General features: G+C 42.3%; 1 protein-coding gene across 13 annotated transcripts in view; it reads right to left on the reverse strand.

Moving 5' to 3' along the window:
* Positions 1 to 18,046, reverse strand: part of SOX5 (SRY-box transcription factor 5) — a 656,088-nt gene that overhangs the window by 286,132 nt on the left and 351,910 nt on the right. For 2 of the 13 annotated variants that reach the window (XM_063358107.1, XM_063358012.1), the window contains exon 1: positions 12,629 to 12,787. The exons of 6 other annotated variants lie outside the window; for them this stretch is intronic. In XM_063358107.1, coding sequence (XP_063214177.1) covers positions 12,629 to 12,666 — 38 coding nt within the window. In that variant the 5' untranslated portion in view covers positions 12,667 to 12,787. Of the gene's footprint in view, positions 1 to 12,628; positions 12,789 to 18,046 lie in introns of those variants that run through there. 5 more of the 13 variants (XM_063358115.1, XM_063358020.1, XM_063358037.1 and 2 more) reach the window with 3 other exon arrangements.

Genomic DNA, 18,046 nt, shown 5'->3' on the forward strand with positions numbered 1-18,046 from the left:
TTTAATGAATAGGTTTTTATCAAAGATTTTAGTGAGCCTCATTCATTCTAAACTTTTAAACAGATGAATTGGATCAAAATGATTGTATTATATGCCTGTAATTTACGCTATCAATTTTACTTTCCACCACTGCACCACTAAAGGAAAACTGCGGTCCTGATTTAAAGCTGTAAATTCAGATCAAATGGGAAAGTGTTAAATTCAGAAGGGCTTTTGGTCCATTAACTTCCATGCTGATTTGACACGCTCTGCAGTGCTTGGGCAACAGACTCTGCTATACAACGTATTCCTAAGCAAACAGTGCTTTGTGTCATAAACCATCTGGGGTGTCAGTTCTAAGGGCCACTCATCTAAACTCCTCTGATACACTTGGAAATACTGAGGTGCAGAACAGAAACTTTTCTTCACTACTGAATCCCTATTGCGAGGGTAAGGAGATGCTGCCGTTGGAGGAACGACGGAAGGCACAAAATTTTGGCTAAGGCAGTTGTTTTCATTATTCCACTGAAGAAAACTATTGGATACGCAAGCTTTCTAAAAACATTATGATTTTTCTAAGGTACCAATAAAAGTGATACCATTCATAACCTGGACAGAGCTCCCTTTCATATCAGAGCCTATAGTTGCAAAGCTAAGTGCCAAGCAGATGGTTGAAATCTGTTTTGTATAAAAAGTGTGTGCGCACACGCGTTTTTTTTAGATTGAGTTCTTTGTATTCATATTCAGGCCTAGGTTCTAGCCATCAAAACACTGGCACTGAAGCAATCATTAGCAGCATTTTAGACAACTGGCAACTAAGGTATTCACAGTTCTCCACAAAATGTTCAGCTAATATCTCCCAGATGTATAATTAAGGCAAAAGATCATCTTCTTAAATTCGTATCAGTGCTTTGGATGGCCTTTCAATAGACTGCACATGTATGTAAAAAGCTATTTTATCTTCTTTGTAAAATAATGTTCTATTATGCTCTAATTTTTTATAGCGGCTTTTAAAAATACAGGCTTCCATGTGAACCATAACGGCAGCAACTTCATTCATCTTGTTTCCATCTTTCTAATAAACATCAGGAAGGAAATTCTGTAAACCATTTTAATAATAAGGCTCTGTCTTTCTTATCTAATAACCATTTAGTTTATTCAATATGAAAATATAAGATAGGCTATGCTGCTCTGGAGGAACCACCTCCAGATGAGGGTATTGAGCCCTCCAAGAATCTGCTGATGAATCTGCTGCTGTTACACCGGGCAACCCATGGCAAGTCACCCCAGTTACAGGCACCTCAGTCAACCCATTTGTAAGTAGGTTGTTTATTACCACAAACAGCAAAACCAGAAATGCTTACCAGCATGGGGCTCTGCTGTCTGCCTGGGGTTCTCATGGAATCTGGGAACTGGTGACAATAATTTGCCTGGTGACAAATTAACAGAGGTCACACTTTTGACACCTGAGGTTATCAAACAAATGTATACTTGGAAGAATGCATTTTTGTGCAGCGGTCTCGCTTAAGACCTTGGTGGCCACAAATGGGAATTACTACCTTAGGAAACACACAGTTTCAAAACAAAGATTGATTTTGCGTACAGTGCCAAGTCCACTAGGGCCCAGATGTTAGCCCTGGCAGAACTTAGGTACGTTTTCATCGCCACCATTCTGATCATTCTGATCTGCCAGGGATACATGCTGTTTAGGAGGACCAGATAGTTAACGTGTCTTTAAAGCACACCGAAACAGAGCTTCTGAAATCTACAGATTTGCAGAAGCCTGCAGAACTCCCTCCTGATGCTTTAGAAATTCCAGCGGCGTTGCAACTGATGGAAGGTTGCTGCAGATTAAGGAAAGTCAGGCTTCTGCTCAGTGATCTCCTCCTGAGTCACCATTTCATGCCATCCTGGCTTACTGGGATGAAAAGTGTCAGACTTTTTCATACAGCTGAGCAGAACATTCATTAATTAGGCCTATGTTTTTAGGACCTGATACTGAACTTCAGTGCCACTGAGTCCAAACACTCAGAATTAATGGTCACTTTTTTAAAGGATGCCTTGACTGGCCCTATCACAAAATAGGTCTTTGCGAACACACTGCTGAGTAACTACTACTGAAACACTATGGAACATGCCTGATTATAATCCATTATCTCAAAAGTAGTCTCCCTCTTAAAAAGCTTATCAAAGAAAATAACTTAATGGCTCAGTCATAATATTCACAGGCTACAGAGATCAAATCCACCCAGGAATCCTCAGTTTATATGCATTTTCTCAACAGTGTGTAGTAAGAGATGCAACATAGAGACTAGATCTAAATCTACCTGCAGACACCAGCAATTCAGCTCTACTCATACAGTTGGAAACAAGAAAAAAAAAATACTAAAAGAGATTAGAAGGACTTTCAACATGAATAAGAAAATAATTCCTCCCTTTTAATGAGCCTGTATCATTTCCTTCATCCTGGATCTCTGTCACACATTTGAAAAACAGATGTCAAATAAGCAGGTAAGAATCACAGTGCATTTTGCGTTCTGCAACGTGGTTTTTGCTTTTAAGCTAGTTGGTTTGCTCACTGTGGCTGCCTACACTGCTGCTTTCAGTAGAGTCTGTTCCTCACATTAATACTCTCCATGTGAAGAATTTTTTCCTGGACTCCCCTAGCGCCTGGTCCTTAGGTTATAAAACATATGACAGCTCTTGTACATATGGCTGAAGATGTTAATTGTTCTCCAGGACGAAGCGTTTACCTGGCCATGAGTAGCACACACTGTCTCTCAATTTACGGCTTAAACACTGCGGGTGCTTCTGCCTAACTCCAGTTCTCCGAACTTGCCTCCAGGTAGGGAGTTCGCTTAGAAGCACACTCAGATAATTGGAGGGGCTACAGACAGTATTCCCTCCCAGCCCTAACTGATGCAGCTGGGGCTGTAAATATTTCTTTACTTTACATTATTAATTATACTCCAAAGTCCCTACTTTACATATTTAAGTAATTTGAATATTACAGTTCATCTTGCTAGAATGAGACCTTTAGAAATTATAATTGGACAGACAGAAGTCTGTAATTTGCAGTTCTTAGGATCTCAAGAAGGAAAAGAAGGGTCTTGAGGTTAAAAAACAGGACTAGCAGTCAGTATCTCCGTTTTTTATACCCACCCATGCAAATGATTTTGTGACACCGTCCCTCAGTTTTCTCATCTATAGGTTGAGGCTAATCTTGCTTTGCAATCTAAAGAGCACAGAAATCTTCACGATTTGTATATTAATGCTTTCCAAATGCTCTGAATTCCTAATCAAAAGACTTTACAGGAAGTATGAACCTATTATTAATATTATCAGTACTTCTAACAGTAAAGCAACTTCTACATACATACACATAGAGAATATACAGAGAGAGAATACACGTGCACATATATTGCTCAATTTATAAGTTCTAAAGCATGGCTTCAGGACTGAAATCTCATTCATGAGCCATGCTAGGGATCTCTTACCTACTCTCCGTTTCTGAATTTTCCCCATACAAAGACACATTGATATTACTCTAAGCTCTAAGCACAAAGGCTGCTCTGTGGAATGGAAAGAAACCTTCTTTTTTGTGTTTGTACAGTGACGGGCATAATGGGGTCCTGATTCAGGATGCTTGCACTCCACAAAAACACACTAAATCAATGACACTAATACACATGCAGATTATCTATAAAAGAGATGCATGGCATACTTGAGAGTGGCACAGTATTTTTCCCATACCTTCGCATGGTATTTCATGCAAACGCCATAGCTTAATATGGTTTCCTGAGTCACACAATTAATTTCTGAGTTTAGGCAAGAACAGCAAAAGCGAGCAGAACTTAGAAAATATAAGCAAAGGATGACTGCTTCCACCGAGAAATTCTGCCAAAGTCTAATCTCAGTTGTGCAACCAGAATCAATTCAATGATCATATGGTTTCAACAAAGATGAGGATCAATAACCTTCTTTACAACACACTGACCACAACACCTACTTAAATCTCCAAAACCCTTGAGCAAAAGACAAACCAAAGGCTCAACCTGAAGAGAAAGATGTATTTTCTATGTCCCTGTGATTTTCAAACTCGAAAGCCTGGATATTTTTAACAGACATGGAAAAGAAACCTCTTTGGCTTTATTCAGCAACTGCAGGAGGAAACTGTACCAAAAGAATAATGTTGCATGTTCTGTTTTCATTTGATTTCATTTAGCCTTTCAGTTCTATTTCAGTTTTGTTTCATTTAGCCTATTTTTTTTTTTTTTTAAATAATCATCATGTTGTGGTGATTCACATTTCACACCAGCACAGGAACAAGTCATGTAAATACAACACAACAAAATGACCCAGTTTGTTAATAGACATGCCAAACGGGTAAGAACATCCTTCCCTCCGCCCTTACCAACCATCACCTTCCCACACATCTCATTTCTATCCAAAAAAGCCTCTGCCCCTCTGAGGCCACAGCATCAAAATTTAGGGAGAAAACCCTATGAATAGAAACTTGACTAAACCTTTGGAGAAAATGTTTTCAGTCTTGTTTTACAAAGTGAATGTAATGAGGCCGCTAAAGGAATTTCTCTGAAAACAGAAGTCTTCTCTACAGTCAAATACAGCCTGGGCAGCACTACAGCAAACCAACGCTCCCTCCGGGCACAAAGCTCCACCAAAGGGCCTCAACCCTAACTCAGGCAGGCCACCCCAAAAGATGAGGTACGTTTCACACCCTTCACTAAACATTCCTTCTCTTGAAATGAGAAATACCTCAAAACTATAAAATTGGTATGCCGAGATGCACTTTGGTCTTTCAGACCGTGATGAATTTTAGCTGCATCACACTCTTAAGTGCAGTTTCTTTAGGATTCCCAACAAACTGAAGATAACGCAACTTAATGCAACCCAGTAAACAGGCATACCAAACTACAGAGAAGTAACATGAATGCATCTGTACATACGGGTGCACATACTCTTGAGATTTTTTTTTTAGGCTTGCTGTTTGAATTGGCAAAAAAAGTTCGGAGAAATCTTTTTACATAATTATGGTAAAAAAGGAGTAACAAAACTAAAAGTTTGTCAGAACCACTAACATTTTCCTTACTCTTGGTATTATGCTGTTTATTGAGTCGGCAATGGCAGGTAACTCAAGCTGACTGTCAGATACATTATCTTTGCCCATGCCCAACCTGCAAAACGAATGAATGAAACACGGGGCATTTTTTCACTCCCACATTCTTAAAAAAATCAAGCTCAGCACCAAAGAAACAAAGAGGATGACAAACTCTATGGTGTTCTCTACATGCCTAGGTCTTTTTTCTCTAGAGCTACAAAGGTTTGTGAAGAACATTAGATGCACACAATGGTCTTAACTAAGCAAGAATAGCACATACCCCCACACACAGAGTTCCTCACCACTAAAAAGAACTGATTATTCAGACAAGAAAATTAATTTTCTATTAACTCTGCTTATATTTTTGCCTCCAAAAGTAATAGAATTATGTTAAGATTAGTAAGACAGCAACAAATGTGTAGTAATAGACTATAATACAACCACACAGAAAAATTAGCACTAAGGTAACATTTTACGATATATATAGATCAAATAGCCCACAGACACCCACACCCTAGGAAGAAAACAAAACATAGTGAATACAGTGTATATGAACTTGAGAAAACACAAAAGCAGAAGTACATAGTAAAACAAAATAAAAGTATTACAGCTCTCAAAGAGCAGTTGCCGATATGCATTTCCATACTTGATCTTTCCAAAAAGAAGTATAAAAAGGAAATCTGGAATACCAAACACAGATTTTTAAAATAGCAAATATAATTACAAATTTAGAAATAAGAAATGCTACCTGATTAATCCCACAATACTCTTAAGGGAAACAAGGTTAAAGTAATTTCAAACTTTCAAAGCCAGCCCCAAGCTTTTTCTCATTTTTACTTCAACTCTCAGAGTTCTGCAAGTCAAAAATAATATCATCGTGTTGGTTGGGTTTTTTTCTTAAACAAGGTGACAAAAGCAAAAGTTGAAGAGAAGTGCCATGCCAGATCAAAAATAAGGGTTAGAAAAATGTTTGCAAATTTCTTTCAAAACAAAGACCAAACCTCCCCCCCAATACCATGGGCAGCACCTCTAACACTCCTGAACTTCGTATTAACATCTGATGATTCCAGCAACCAGAGTTCAACTTGTGTTTTTCCTTTTCCTTCTTTTTCTGCTTAAAAAAAAAATTAAAATTTTGCACCTATCCTAAAAAAAGGTAGACAGCGTCTCTGAATTACCACTGCATATCTCACAATTTCCACTCACTCCTTACATTCTTTCCAAGTACCATGGCCCCTGCAAGCAGCGCTCACCAAAATTCTTCCAAAATCTTGTCTAAATCTGCTCTCTCCCAACAACTACCGCACGCAGAACTTCACGCTGTCACAAGGACATGTGGGCTCAGGAACAACTTTTAGAGACTCCTGGCTTCTCAGGCTGGCGAAGGCTGGGCTCGGGGCGGAGGTGACAAGCGGCGTCTCTCGAGCGGAGGCTGCGGTGGCACGCAGGGCTCCCCACTGCCCCTCTGGTGGCCACCGGCCACAGGCAGAGCCCAGCCCTGGCCCCAGGCGAGGCACCAGCCACTTGGACCAAGTCAGCCCCTCGGTAGGGTGTGGGAGAGGTGGGACGCGTGGCAGACCGCAGGCTAGCATTGTAACCCTCAGCAAAGGCGTGGGTGAAAACTTTATGGCCGCTGACAGCAGCGGGGTTTCGCCAGGGGGTCTGCTGGAGGAGACGTGGAAGGTAGAAACGCCGTAAATCCCCGTCAGGTACAGCGCGCGCGATCGCTCGCCCTCGCCCGCTGCCCAAAGCCGAAAGCTCAAGAGAAAAACACAACCCCTTTCAAAAGTTCGAGAAGTTGAGTTCTGGTTTAGGCAATACAATAATGTAAGAAGGATTTGCTTAATTTGCAGCATAGCTTTTAACATACTCAAATACAACATAATTTTACCTTTCGTGGGAAGTATGGGAGACTTCACACATTTTCCAAATTAGATAAAAATCCACGGACACTTTAAAAAGCAAAAGCGCTTTGCTTCTAAGGATGCTATTTGTTAAACAAACTCCTTGCCATCAGCAGAGACATACTACAGCTATTGATTAATTGCTGGGAGCACTTCTTTTCTCTTGACTACAGTAGCAGAATTCACAGGCATTGAATATTTCCAGTGCAAACAGGTACAACATGACAACATCTTTTTCCCCCCTTCACTTACGAGTTAATCATGCTACAACCAGGCCTGCGCAAGAAATTAATAAAAAAAAATTAAAAAAAAAGCCGAGAGGCTGTCAAACTGACTTCTGCAAGAGCTGTGAAGGCAGAGGTATCTGACACGCAAACATGCAGGTATTCTATTCAACATTAAGAGATTTTTTTAAAGTATAGTATGAAAAGCATGCGAAGAAACTATAAATCTACCTTGGGAGGAGATACTCTTTTTCCTGTATAAATATTGTAAAAGCGTATTTTATACAGCTACAGATATATCACTTTACAGAGACATGTATGCCTATCCTATCAGGGAGCTTCACATTTAAGTAACTCAATAAGATACTATATGTCTCCTAAATGATAAAGCCATAAATGCTCGTTAAAAGCTCCCTAAGTAGTAGTAAATATTTTGTAAACTAGTTATATATTTAAGATCTCTGGACAGCAAGAGAAGGAAAAACAATTCCTCTCCTATCTAAAGGTACCAATCAAACACGCTATGCACATAAACATCGCAAGCTGCTTGGTGGGAGAGTGTGTGTATGTGTTTGTGTGTGTTTTAATTAACTCCTTGAATGCATATGATGAGCCAGCCACCCAGAATTAGTAATGCCAAACTCCCGATTTGATTCGAATGCAATGAATACAACAGTCGAATTGTGCGGGCTGGTGTGTCACTCATCAGCTCTCTCATTTGGGCTTTTGCCTTCCAAGTCTAGTTCACAATTTCAGCAACTGGTAAATTATTGAGATGTTCATTAAAATCCGTAATCTGTAACAGTCAACTTCTTCCTCGCTAAGCATAAGCGCAACAAACGAAATTAGCGCACGCGTAATAGTCTACAAACGCATTAATCCCTTCAGCCTTATCTCAGAGAAATAAAATCATGTTAATTTTCATCACTGCGAAAAACCAGTATTTGAAACTTTTAACTGGCACTGTATTTATTCTTCAGATCCCAGACCCCTAGACCCACAAACATAAGCAATAAAGTCCTTTTCTCAAAACATCTCGATGGAAGGTAAAAGCTATTCAGCCTGATATTAAAGAAATCTCATTGTTTTCTTTTAAATGAAGGAATAATCACTCTTACTTCTACAGGTAGATTTTAAGAGAGTGGGACGTCATTCTGAGCAAGCCGGTTAATAGAAAGGTATTATTCTTTCTCCAAAATTCTCAGCAAACGCAGCAGCAGAAGAAAGCTTTTAGGGTAACTTTAGCTAAGAAAAGCACTTAGGAATACGCAAAGTTTCCTTTTAGGAAAATGATTTCTCCATTTGACAGTGTTGGTACAACCCCAAAATAAATTCAGTGGGAGTCTGAAATGACTCGTGCAGTGCAGCAGTGAAGCAGCTAAGTATATTTTTTTCCTCCCAGCAGAGGCTTGCTTTACATCTTTGAGCCTTTCCTTTCTACAAGCTAGTCACTAGCACAGAGAACGTTTTGAGTGCACAGAACTGGTGACTGAAAATGTTAAACTTGTTCTGCTGTCCCCATCCTCACGCTCCCATCCGCGCCTTTTGTCTTTTCTAGCTCTTCCTTTTTTCCTATGGAAGCACTAACCCACCCTTCTTTCTTCCACAAGCACTGCATACCTCTTTACCTTGAACTGCCACGTTAAAAATTAAAAAAAGAGAAAAAAAAAAAGGAAGGGAAAAAAAGAAAAAAGAAAAGATTGAAAAAGAGAAATAGAAAGGATGTTACTCTGTCCGGATGCCTAGCATAGCCTCTCTCACAGTCTACAGAGAAATGTAAATATGCAGTAATTAATTTGGGTTTAAGAACATTCCATACACTAGGGACATTGTTAAGCAGTCACTTTATCCATTTTTCATTTATCAGATTTTATTAAGACATTAAAACTTTATGTTGGGCATTTCTGAGATTTTATCATTCTGTAAATTTCACAGCTGTCCATGATGGTTCTGGCCGCGTTATCTCTACGTTTTTACTCAGTGAAGTAAACTTTCTTTCTATCGTGACCACACTTGTTATATTTAAGTATAATGACCCTCCTTTTTTTTTTTTTAAAAAAGAAAAAAAAAAAAGATAAACCCAAAACAATAACAGAGTTATTGTTCTCAAGAGCTTTAAAGCCAATTCAGAGTGCCACAGGTACATTGCAAAGTACATCCCAGAAGTTATCTTTTCCCTGTGTAACAAACGGAGCAGATTCCAGTTATAATTTCTTTCTACAACGTTTCTGCAAACATCATCCCCCTCAGCGTACGCATTCTGATGCTCCTCTCAATCAAGCAGCTGAACCGCCACAAACAGAAATAAAGACGTGCAAGTAACTCCTCAGGAAAGGACGAAAACCCTCACATTTTTGGTATGGTAATTAATTATACATGCTAACTCACAAAACCTACTGCAATTTACTAGTAATGCTGAATGAATTAATGAATGTTTACTTGTCTGACACCGAGGATCATTTTCATTCCAAGTATGTATCACAAATGTCCCCTGATAATGGCCACAGACACACAAGAGAAGTCCCCCCCTTGATTCAGATCCCTTCAGTTGGGGTGACTGAAAGTTTCTGAACTGTTTGCAGTTTACCGGGATACACTGAAACATCACGGGAAAGATGACAGGCAGAGAAGAATAACCTCCTGAGATATATACAGACGCTCCGAGATCTGAACTGCAAACAACTTAGCTTGATAAATCTTTACCTCCTCATAATTTGCTATTCAAGTTTAAAAGGGAATAGTGGGAGATGGATACTAATAACAAAACTGAAGTCAGTCATGCAAATATGACGTGCTGGACCCCAGCGACTGCAGAAATGTACTCCAAGAACTGTGTTTACTGAGAATGAGAGAATAATCTGCCAGTGGTGTCTAAAAAACAATCATCTGCGCATCGTGCATATGCACACATGTGAATTCTGTGAGCGTGTGTGTGGCTGACGGTCTGTGCATCCGTGTGTAAGAGAAAGAGTGTCCTCATGGCTGTTTTTGGATAAACACATATATTACATGGACAGTATCTACTCTGTGTATGTGTGTGTAACTATAGTCAAACACACACAATGTAAACAAATGGTAATGATTAACAGAGATACTGGTTTGTATTACCAATTTCAGCTGCAGAAGGAAAATTGTAAAAAAAAAAAATAATAAAATAAAAAATTGTATGTCCCGAGGTTCGTTTTTATTGCTTCCCATTTCCACTGCGTGCTATTATCTGCATAGCAAAAGGAGAGCAGCGTATTGATTATTTAACAAGAATGTTTACAAGAGCAAAGCTGGGATCTCTGAAAATGAAACGTTCGCCTAAGGGGGAAAAAAAAAAAAAAAAAAAAAAAGAGTAGAGAAGCTCATCCTATTTCTAAGGAATATGTTTTGTCCAAAATCATTTGTTTACATATAGAATTTATATAAATATATATTTAGAATGCAGAGACTTCAGATTTAAAAAAAAAAATAAAGTCCCCCAACAGGAAAATGAAGGGACTTCATTCTGCTTCACAGAGTTTACAAGTATTCTGTTGATCACAAAGTTCAAAGAATAATCGAAATCGCTTGCTTATAAATTTCTACGTATAATCTTAGTGAAGCATATGAAATACTTGAATCTATTAATTGTATGAACAAGACACATGCATGATTGTGATGCTAGATTAGATCTGACACCAGAAACAGTAACGGTTTCCTCAGGTAGTTCAACTAAGTCAATACAATGCACGTGAACAAAACCAATTTTGTTCTATTATCGTAATGATAACAAACCAAAGAAAAATGCCAAGTATTCCAAGTAAGTCTGGAAAATTAATTGATTAAACACGACCTTGGAGCACTGCAACCATGCCAATTCCACTTTCTAGTAAGCAAGTGTTCTAGTTGCAGAACGAGGATTGAAAGCGTTAAAATAGTTCTTTTCTGCATTTCCCAATTTTATTTTTCTCCGATCTTTTAATTCAAGCGTTCTTTCCTGTCCTTTCTCTGCATGCGTGTTCCTCAGCCCACTTAAGATGTTTTTATCTTGCCTTCTTTCCTATGCCTTTACTATCAAATTCAGTAGGTTTGAACGATGAACAGCTTGACTTAGCATATTTTTAACCAGCTGGTCTAGCACCTAGCTTGTATTGCATAGTCAGATACAACCAAATGTTTATACAGGAGGTAGCTTTCACGAAGATGAGAAAAACCTAAGTAACGCGCATCCTGGCATTCTTTTATTTACCACTTAGAAATGAAAGTTTGGATTGTTTACTGCAACCGCACAAGGGATATTAATAACCTTTAAAAATGAAGCCGGAGGGAAGGGATGCCGGATCATCAATGGACGTGTGTACTAGCGCCTGAGAAAACGCTTCAAAACCTCTTAGGAGCGTCAGATCATATGAAATAAGGACTAAACTCTCAGAGGTCACAAGCCATCGCCAGTGACAGCAAAAACTTAATTCAAGGCAGGGAAGGCTCCTGCTTCGGGCAGGGGGAGAAGGGCACATCTACGTCATACCCAAACCCCGCTCTTGACACTCTGCGAGAGAGGCGATGGCCAAAACTTGGAGGCAAGAGTTTCACTTTTTTTTTTTTCTTTTTCCCTTTTTTTTTTTTTTTTTTTTTTAATTTCTCCTCCTCAGGCAAAAGGATGTTCTCCCGACGGAGGGCCGGGATGTTAACTTGCCTAAAAATAATCGCTTCTGCTAGATCAACAAAAGGTCATGTGCTCGGCGGAGCGCCTTCCCAAGTTTGACGGGAGGGCGAGGTTGGAAGTGGAACCCCCCCCCCTCCTCCTCCCGCCACCGGGCATCCTCCGTCGCCCGGGGAGTCCCCGGGCAGGGGCGGGGAGGTGCTGCCGAGGAAGGCACCTCTTCGGCTCGGTGTGCCTCGGCGGGCCGGTTCGGGCAGGGGAAGGAGGGCACGGCAGCCTGCCTCCCGAGCCAGCGGAACAAAGCTGCGCACCGCCGGGGCGGCGGGCGAGGGGCTCGCCGGGGCCCGCCACGGCCACGGAGGGCTCCCCCCGCCCCGCCCCCACCCCACGCCGGGCTAACTGACACGCCGTTTGAATAGCCAAGGTAACGCTCGGGGGGACGGGACACACACACCACACACACACACACGGACGGGGGACAGCGCGGGGGGAGCATCTCGCCGGCCTGCCGCCGGGCGCCGGAGTTGCGCGCCCGTCCCCCTGCCTCTGTGCGAGCCCGCACCGCGGGCAGCCCATCCGCGCACGAACACGCGTGTTCGTGTAAATTAACAAACAAACAAATAAATAAATAACAACAACAAACAAACAAACCACGAAACAGAACACACACACACAAAAAAAAAGGGGGGGGGGGGGAAGTCCGTCCCCCCCCCAAAGCAAAAGGCAGCGGCCCCCCCCCCCCCCCCTCCCCCGCCCCAACAACTCGACTCACCTTTCAAACTCCTGAGGTAAATCAGGGTCAGTTAGCATGCTGGAAAAGCACAATTTCCCTTTGTCACAGCAGCCACCTATGGTCGCCTCCAACTGAACCTGTCAAGTGAGTCCAAACCTTCTAAACCGATTGATTTTCTCTCTCTCTCTCTCTCTCTCTCTCTCTCTTTCTCCCTCCCTCCCTCCCTCCCTCCCTCTCCCTCCCTCCCGGCTCGCTCGCTCTGAGCGAGGACTCCTTGACCAGTCTCTTAAAGGGGCAGCGCGCCTCGCAGCAGGCTGCGCCCACAGCTCCCCCCGCCGCGCCGGCCGGCCGCTGGGCAACCGCCCGCCGCCTGGCCTGGCCTCTCCCGTCTGCTCGCCCGCCGCCGCCGAACGGCAAAAGTCAACTCCATCAATGTCCTAAAAAAACGGGGTGGGGGGGGGGATAAATAAGGGGGGAAGGGGGCGGGGGGGGGTGGTGGTGGGGGGAAGCTCGACAATCCACCTAAACCGGCAAACCAGGAGCAAATCCCCTGCGCTGAGGAAGATCAGTGGAGAAAGAAGATAAAACAAGAGCGGACTGATTAAATTGAAACAGTTATCAACTCTCTCAGAGTTGAAATAGGAGAGAAAAGATTAGACACATAAAAATGTTACCAAAGGCATTCGTGTTCCGAAGAATTTTCATTCCTTTCTCTCCCCCCTCCCTCTTTCTCTCTCTTTGGGGAGGGGAAAAAAAAAAAAAAAAAAAGGGAAAAAAAAAACCACCCCGGACAACAATCAGGCATTGTTCTGAGGGAAGAAAAGCAACTTTGACAGATTGAAATATAGCAGAGGCCCCTTCAAGGAAACCTGTAAACAACTTGTCACTCACTCTGTCGGTCTCACTGTTAGCTCTTGCTTTCCACAAAGTGCTGCGAACCGTCCTGGCAACAAACCCAAAGTTTCCTCAGCTCCAAACTCCATCAAACAGCCCTGTTGTGTGCAAGGGAAAAGGTAGCCGCATGCCAAAGCGGCGGGCGCGCACGCACACACACGCACAAACAACAACAAAAATAAACTTTCGTCTCCTCTGCTAGGGCTTTTCTTGTTTTCTATTTTACCCCCTCCCCTTTACCCCCCTCCTCCGGGCGAGCGAGAGGAGTCCCTCCGCCGCGGATCCCTCCAATTTCCCCTGCCCAGACAGCCCCCAGATAACAAGGTGGACGAAGCGCGGCGGCAGAGCCCCTCGGCTGGCTGGCGGAGCGCAGCCTCCGCCGCACTTCCAATTATCCAGATAAAAATCTGGCAGGCGGGGGAAGGCAATCAGGTAATGGACTTTTGACACGCGGGGACGGAGGCGCGGGCAGCCGCCGCCGCGGGGCCAGCCCCGCATCCCCAGCCCCGCATCCCCAGCCCCGGCGGCTCGGGGACACCCGCTCCGCTCCAGCGGGGAGGGCTTCACTGCCCCAGCCCGCCCCGGCGGAGAGAGGGGGGCAACGGCCGGGAGAACGCCGCGGGGAAATTCCCGTCCGAGCCCCGGGGATTAGCCGGGGGCTACTCTGGAAGCGGAGCGCATAATGCCTCAATAGTCTAGTACCGCCCGTGTCCAGCCTGGCACTGAGCTCGCAGCGAGGGGGGGTGAGGGGAAAAAAAAAAAAAAAGAAAAAAAAAAGAAAGAAAGAAAAGAAAAAAAAAACTGGTCTCCCTGTTCTTTAGCACACACATGCACACACCCCCACATATCTATACTCCATTCTTTCCAGTTCCCCAACCCTAATTCCTTTCTCTCTTCTTTTTTTTTTTCCCCCCTCCTTTAATTTGCAGCTGGACAACATTAAGGGCCTTTAAAAACCACGAGGCTTTGACCCCACAACAGTTTGATTAGGTCCACCGCCCCCTCTCTTCCCCTCTTATCCCTACCTCCCGGTGACACGGAGAAAGCAAGTTTACTTTTTGAAATATATACACATATTCGCACAGAGCGGCCATAAAACGTTCAACATTTTCATGCCCACTGGCTTAAAAAAATTCCAAATAGAAAAGCTTATTATTTTTATTAATATCCAACAGCTATACTGTTTAATTTGCTCCTTTTCCCTCTCAATGCATGTGTTACAAACCAGCAGGCTCACACCGGGGCCAGTCGGTCCAGTGTTGGTTGGCACAAAGGCATCACCAGCTACAAGTCTGGGATGATCGTTTAAACCACGAGTAGCAAACCCGCTCGTAACTTATGCGCCATGATTCACGAAGAGCATTAGACCATTCACGAAACAAAGCGCCGAAGCGAAGTTTGCAAAGGCGCCTTCACTGCGGTTCATAAGGGAGGATCTGCGAGGGCTGTCTCCAGTCTGCCTTACACCACCACCGCGCTCGGAGCAGAGTCGCATACAATCTGTCAACTTCTGGCACGAGGTAGATCTAATGGCTCCTCACTGTGGGGCAGGGTAAACTGCCTTCCCTCAGTAGCCCCCAGCAAATAATATTTTCCACAGAGGTCCATTCATAGGAGTCTGACAAACCCGATTAATACGTACAAGGATTTTTTCATTTGTTATTTAGTAGCTAGCCCTTTTAGGACAGCTACGAAGTAGACACTGAAAAGGCAGCCGATGATTAAAAAGAACAATTCCAAATACTTTCTCTTTCATCTGAGGGTCTCAAACCACGTTAAGTCTCACATTACTCCTCTGCAGGTAATAAATATAATTAGGGCCGATTCCAAAACTTTATTTGTATTGAAAAGTATCTCACTCTGCAGGGGCTCCATTCAAATCAGCAAATCTCTGTGTGGAGTAGGAGGCTACTTAGTAAGAGAATTTGGCCTCAAATAAGGAAACTGAGATGCAGGCAGGCTTAGTAGCTTGCCTGAGTTGACACAGTTAGCTAACTCCGGCAAAAGAATGAGAAACAAAGATCCCATGTGCCTCATAATCGACAACAGTCCTTACGCTGCCGAAACATGTATATTTTAGCTGGTTTTCCCACAAAGGCATGATTTTTACATCTATTTGGTTAAAACATACTTCACTGCTGTATTCACATTTGTAGGGCCCCTTTTCTTGGTCTTTCATTTTCCCCTTGACGCACCATTGTCCACCCATAAATGCTGTTCCTTCTCTGCCGCTTCTCACTTTGCTTCCCCTCTTTCCTCACACTTGGCCTTGGGAGAAGTTCACAGAGAGAAGCCACTCAGAAGCCCCGGCTGGAGGAAAATTAAGACCACCTTTCATTAAAAAAAAAAATAATCCAACAGTTTCGGCAACTACCACATTTTGACTGCACAGTAGCCCCACTCAGCTCTCTAACCTCACAGGCTTTTTTTCCACTCAGCTCCACTCCACAACTGCCTTTCTACCATGGCCTTCCCTCCTCTATTCACATTTATTTACCCTTTCCTATATCATTTCCTATTTGAGCTTTTTCAGGGCAATGATCACATACTCCTCCAAGCTGGTATTATGCCTAGCACAATGGGGGCTCCTCGGTTGCCGGCTCTCAGTTAATATGATTGTAAACCTGAGCAATTACCATCAACATCAGGAATTATGGAAGAGGACATTGGCTAGACTAGGAAGTACAAAGGACCATAATAAATGCAAAAAAAAAAATGCAGAGGGGAAAAAACCAAAGATAACTGAGCAAGAAGGAGAGCTGAGAAAGGGAGAGGAAGGAAGTAGAGATAATTCCCCTGAATGCTTCTGACATGGGCCTTTCTTTTCCCTTACCCCAGTTTACATTTACTCTTGCCCCAATATGTTTTGTGCTCAGGTACCTACCCCTTCTTCCCCAGTTTCCTTCATTTTAAGTTTTCTACAACAACTGAGCTCCCTCTCACAGCTGAGTGGGGGGGGAAGGAGAGTTGGGTCCGAAAAGGAGAGGAAAAAAAAGTTACTATTGTATTAATACTGTATTGTATTACTGTGTCATTGTATTGTTATTATTGGATTATTAACAGTCTCTTGTATAGATTTATCGATAAAATTATGTTCTCGTAGTAAGTTCAACTGCAATCACAAGAGGGAGAAAAAGCGAGCTAAACAAATGGTTTGAGGGAATCTCTGAAACCTTTCTACAAATTGTATCATATTAACTTTATGGCTTGCTTTTTAGAAATTGCCAAGACATATCGCAAAGGCTACTATCATATCAGAAAAGTGGAAAAACTGAGCAATTGGGATAAATAACCACTGACTGAGAAAGAAGAAAATGTATGTAATATGCAACTGTCCAGTTTTTAACATACGAAGTTTTATCTATTCCTGACACTTTTGACTAGTAATAGCAAGCCCTGATGCCCCTTTTTAACGAAGTGGGTCGTAGTTACAAAACCCACTTGCAACATGGGAGATCCACGTTCATTTCTCTCAATTCTCTTCTCAAACTGAGAATTGTGTAGTAAGTTCAAATATCTTCAAGTGATGAGAAAAATGAAACTTCCCCCCACCCTTGCCCCAGCAGTTCAGTCAATCTGCATTTCTCTTGCTTTGCTTCCTTTAAGGGGTGCCCAAAACAAACACGTTCAGGTAAAAGACAATTTTGGTCGAACAATTTTGATGATTTTAAATCATCAAATTATAGCACTTCAGCCTAGTGCCTTTGGCAGATACTGCAATACAGTGAGTAAAGGAAGTGCTGGGGGAAAAAAAAAAAAAAAGGAGCTTTTTGGGTTTTGTTATTTCCACTGTAGGTTTTAATAATAGAGACCTACAGAGTCCAAGGAAATGTAAGATGTTCCACAGAATGATTTACTGGAAAATTCTCACAGAAAATATGCAAAACTCTGAAGATCCTAAATGGATTTTCTTTTTTAGGCGCACATCCAAAACAACTGCAGCATTAAGAATGGATCTGTAAGATTTCGAAGAAAGGGTGTTTTGGAACAGGTTACGAGTGCGCGGAGGGAGAATAGAGTGGGGCTGATGCGTTTACTATGAAGAATATCTCGCAAATAATGAGTGCTTACTTCAGAGTATGGAAATGTTTAGCTACAATGCAGTTTGGATCATATGCTTAGGAACAGATTTTTCCTTTCAGTGTGCATGCCTAGCTGCCATTTCCATTAATGGGAATTAAGTACATGTGTCAAGAGGAGAAGTTAACTCTTAGAAATATAACTAATCTATGCTTTTTTTAAAGAATGTAAATGCCACATCAGGCATGTTCGATGTTGGCAAAACTGAGTGCTGAATATAGTATAGCAAAATCTGAGAAGGAGAAGGCGGTCTGGAGGACTGAAATTTCTGTGCTATTTAGAGTTTTTCAATTTACTGAATTTCTTCAAGGAAAAGTAAAACCATCTCATTTGCAAGTGGGAAGCCCTCATTTATCAGCTATTTACTTGCAATTTCAGCAGGGCCCTACCATCTGCAACCCTCCCTGTAAAAAAGAACTGACACTACCCTTAAGAAGAAATCTGAACCTTCATCTAAAATTTGAATTCAATCTTCCCTTAGGG

This window comes from Chroicocephalus ridibundus, chromosome 1 (assembly GCF_963924245.1).
Source record: "Chroicocephalus ridibundus chromosome 1, bChrRid1.1, whole genome shotgun sequence".
Classification (NCBI taxonomy): domain Eukaryota; kingdom Metazoa; phylum Chordata; class Aves; order Charadriiformes; family Laridae; genus Chroicocephalus; species Chroicocephalus ridibundus.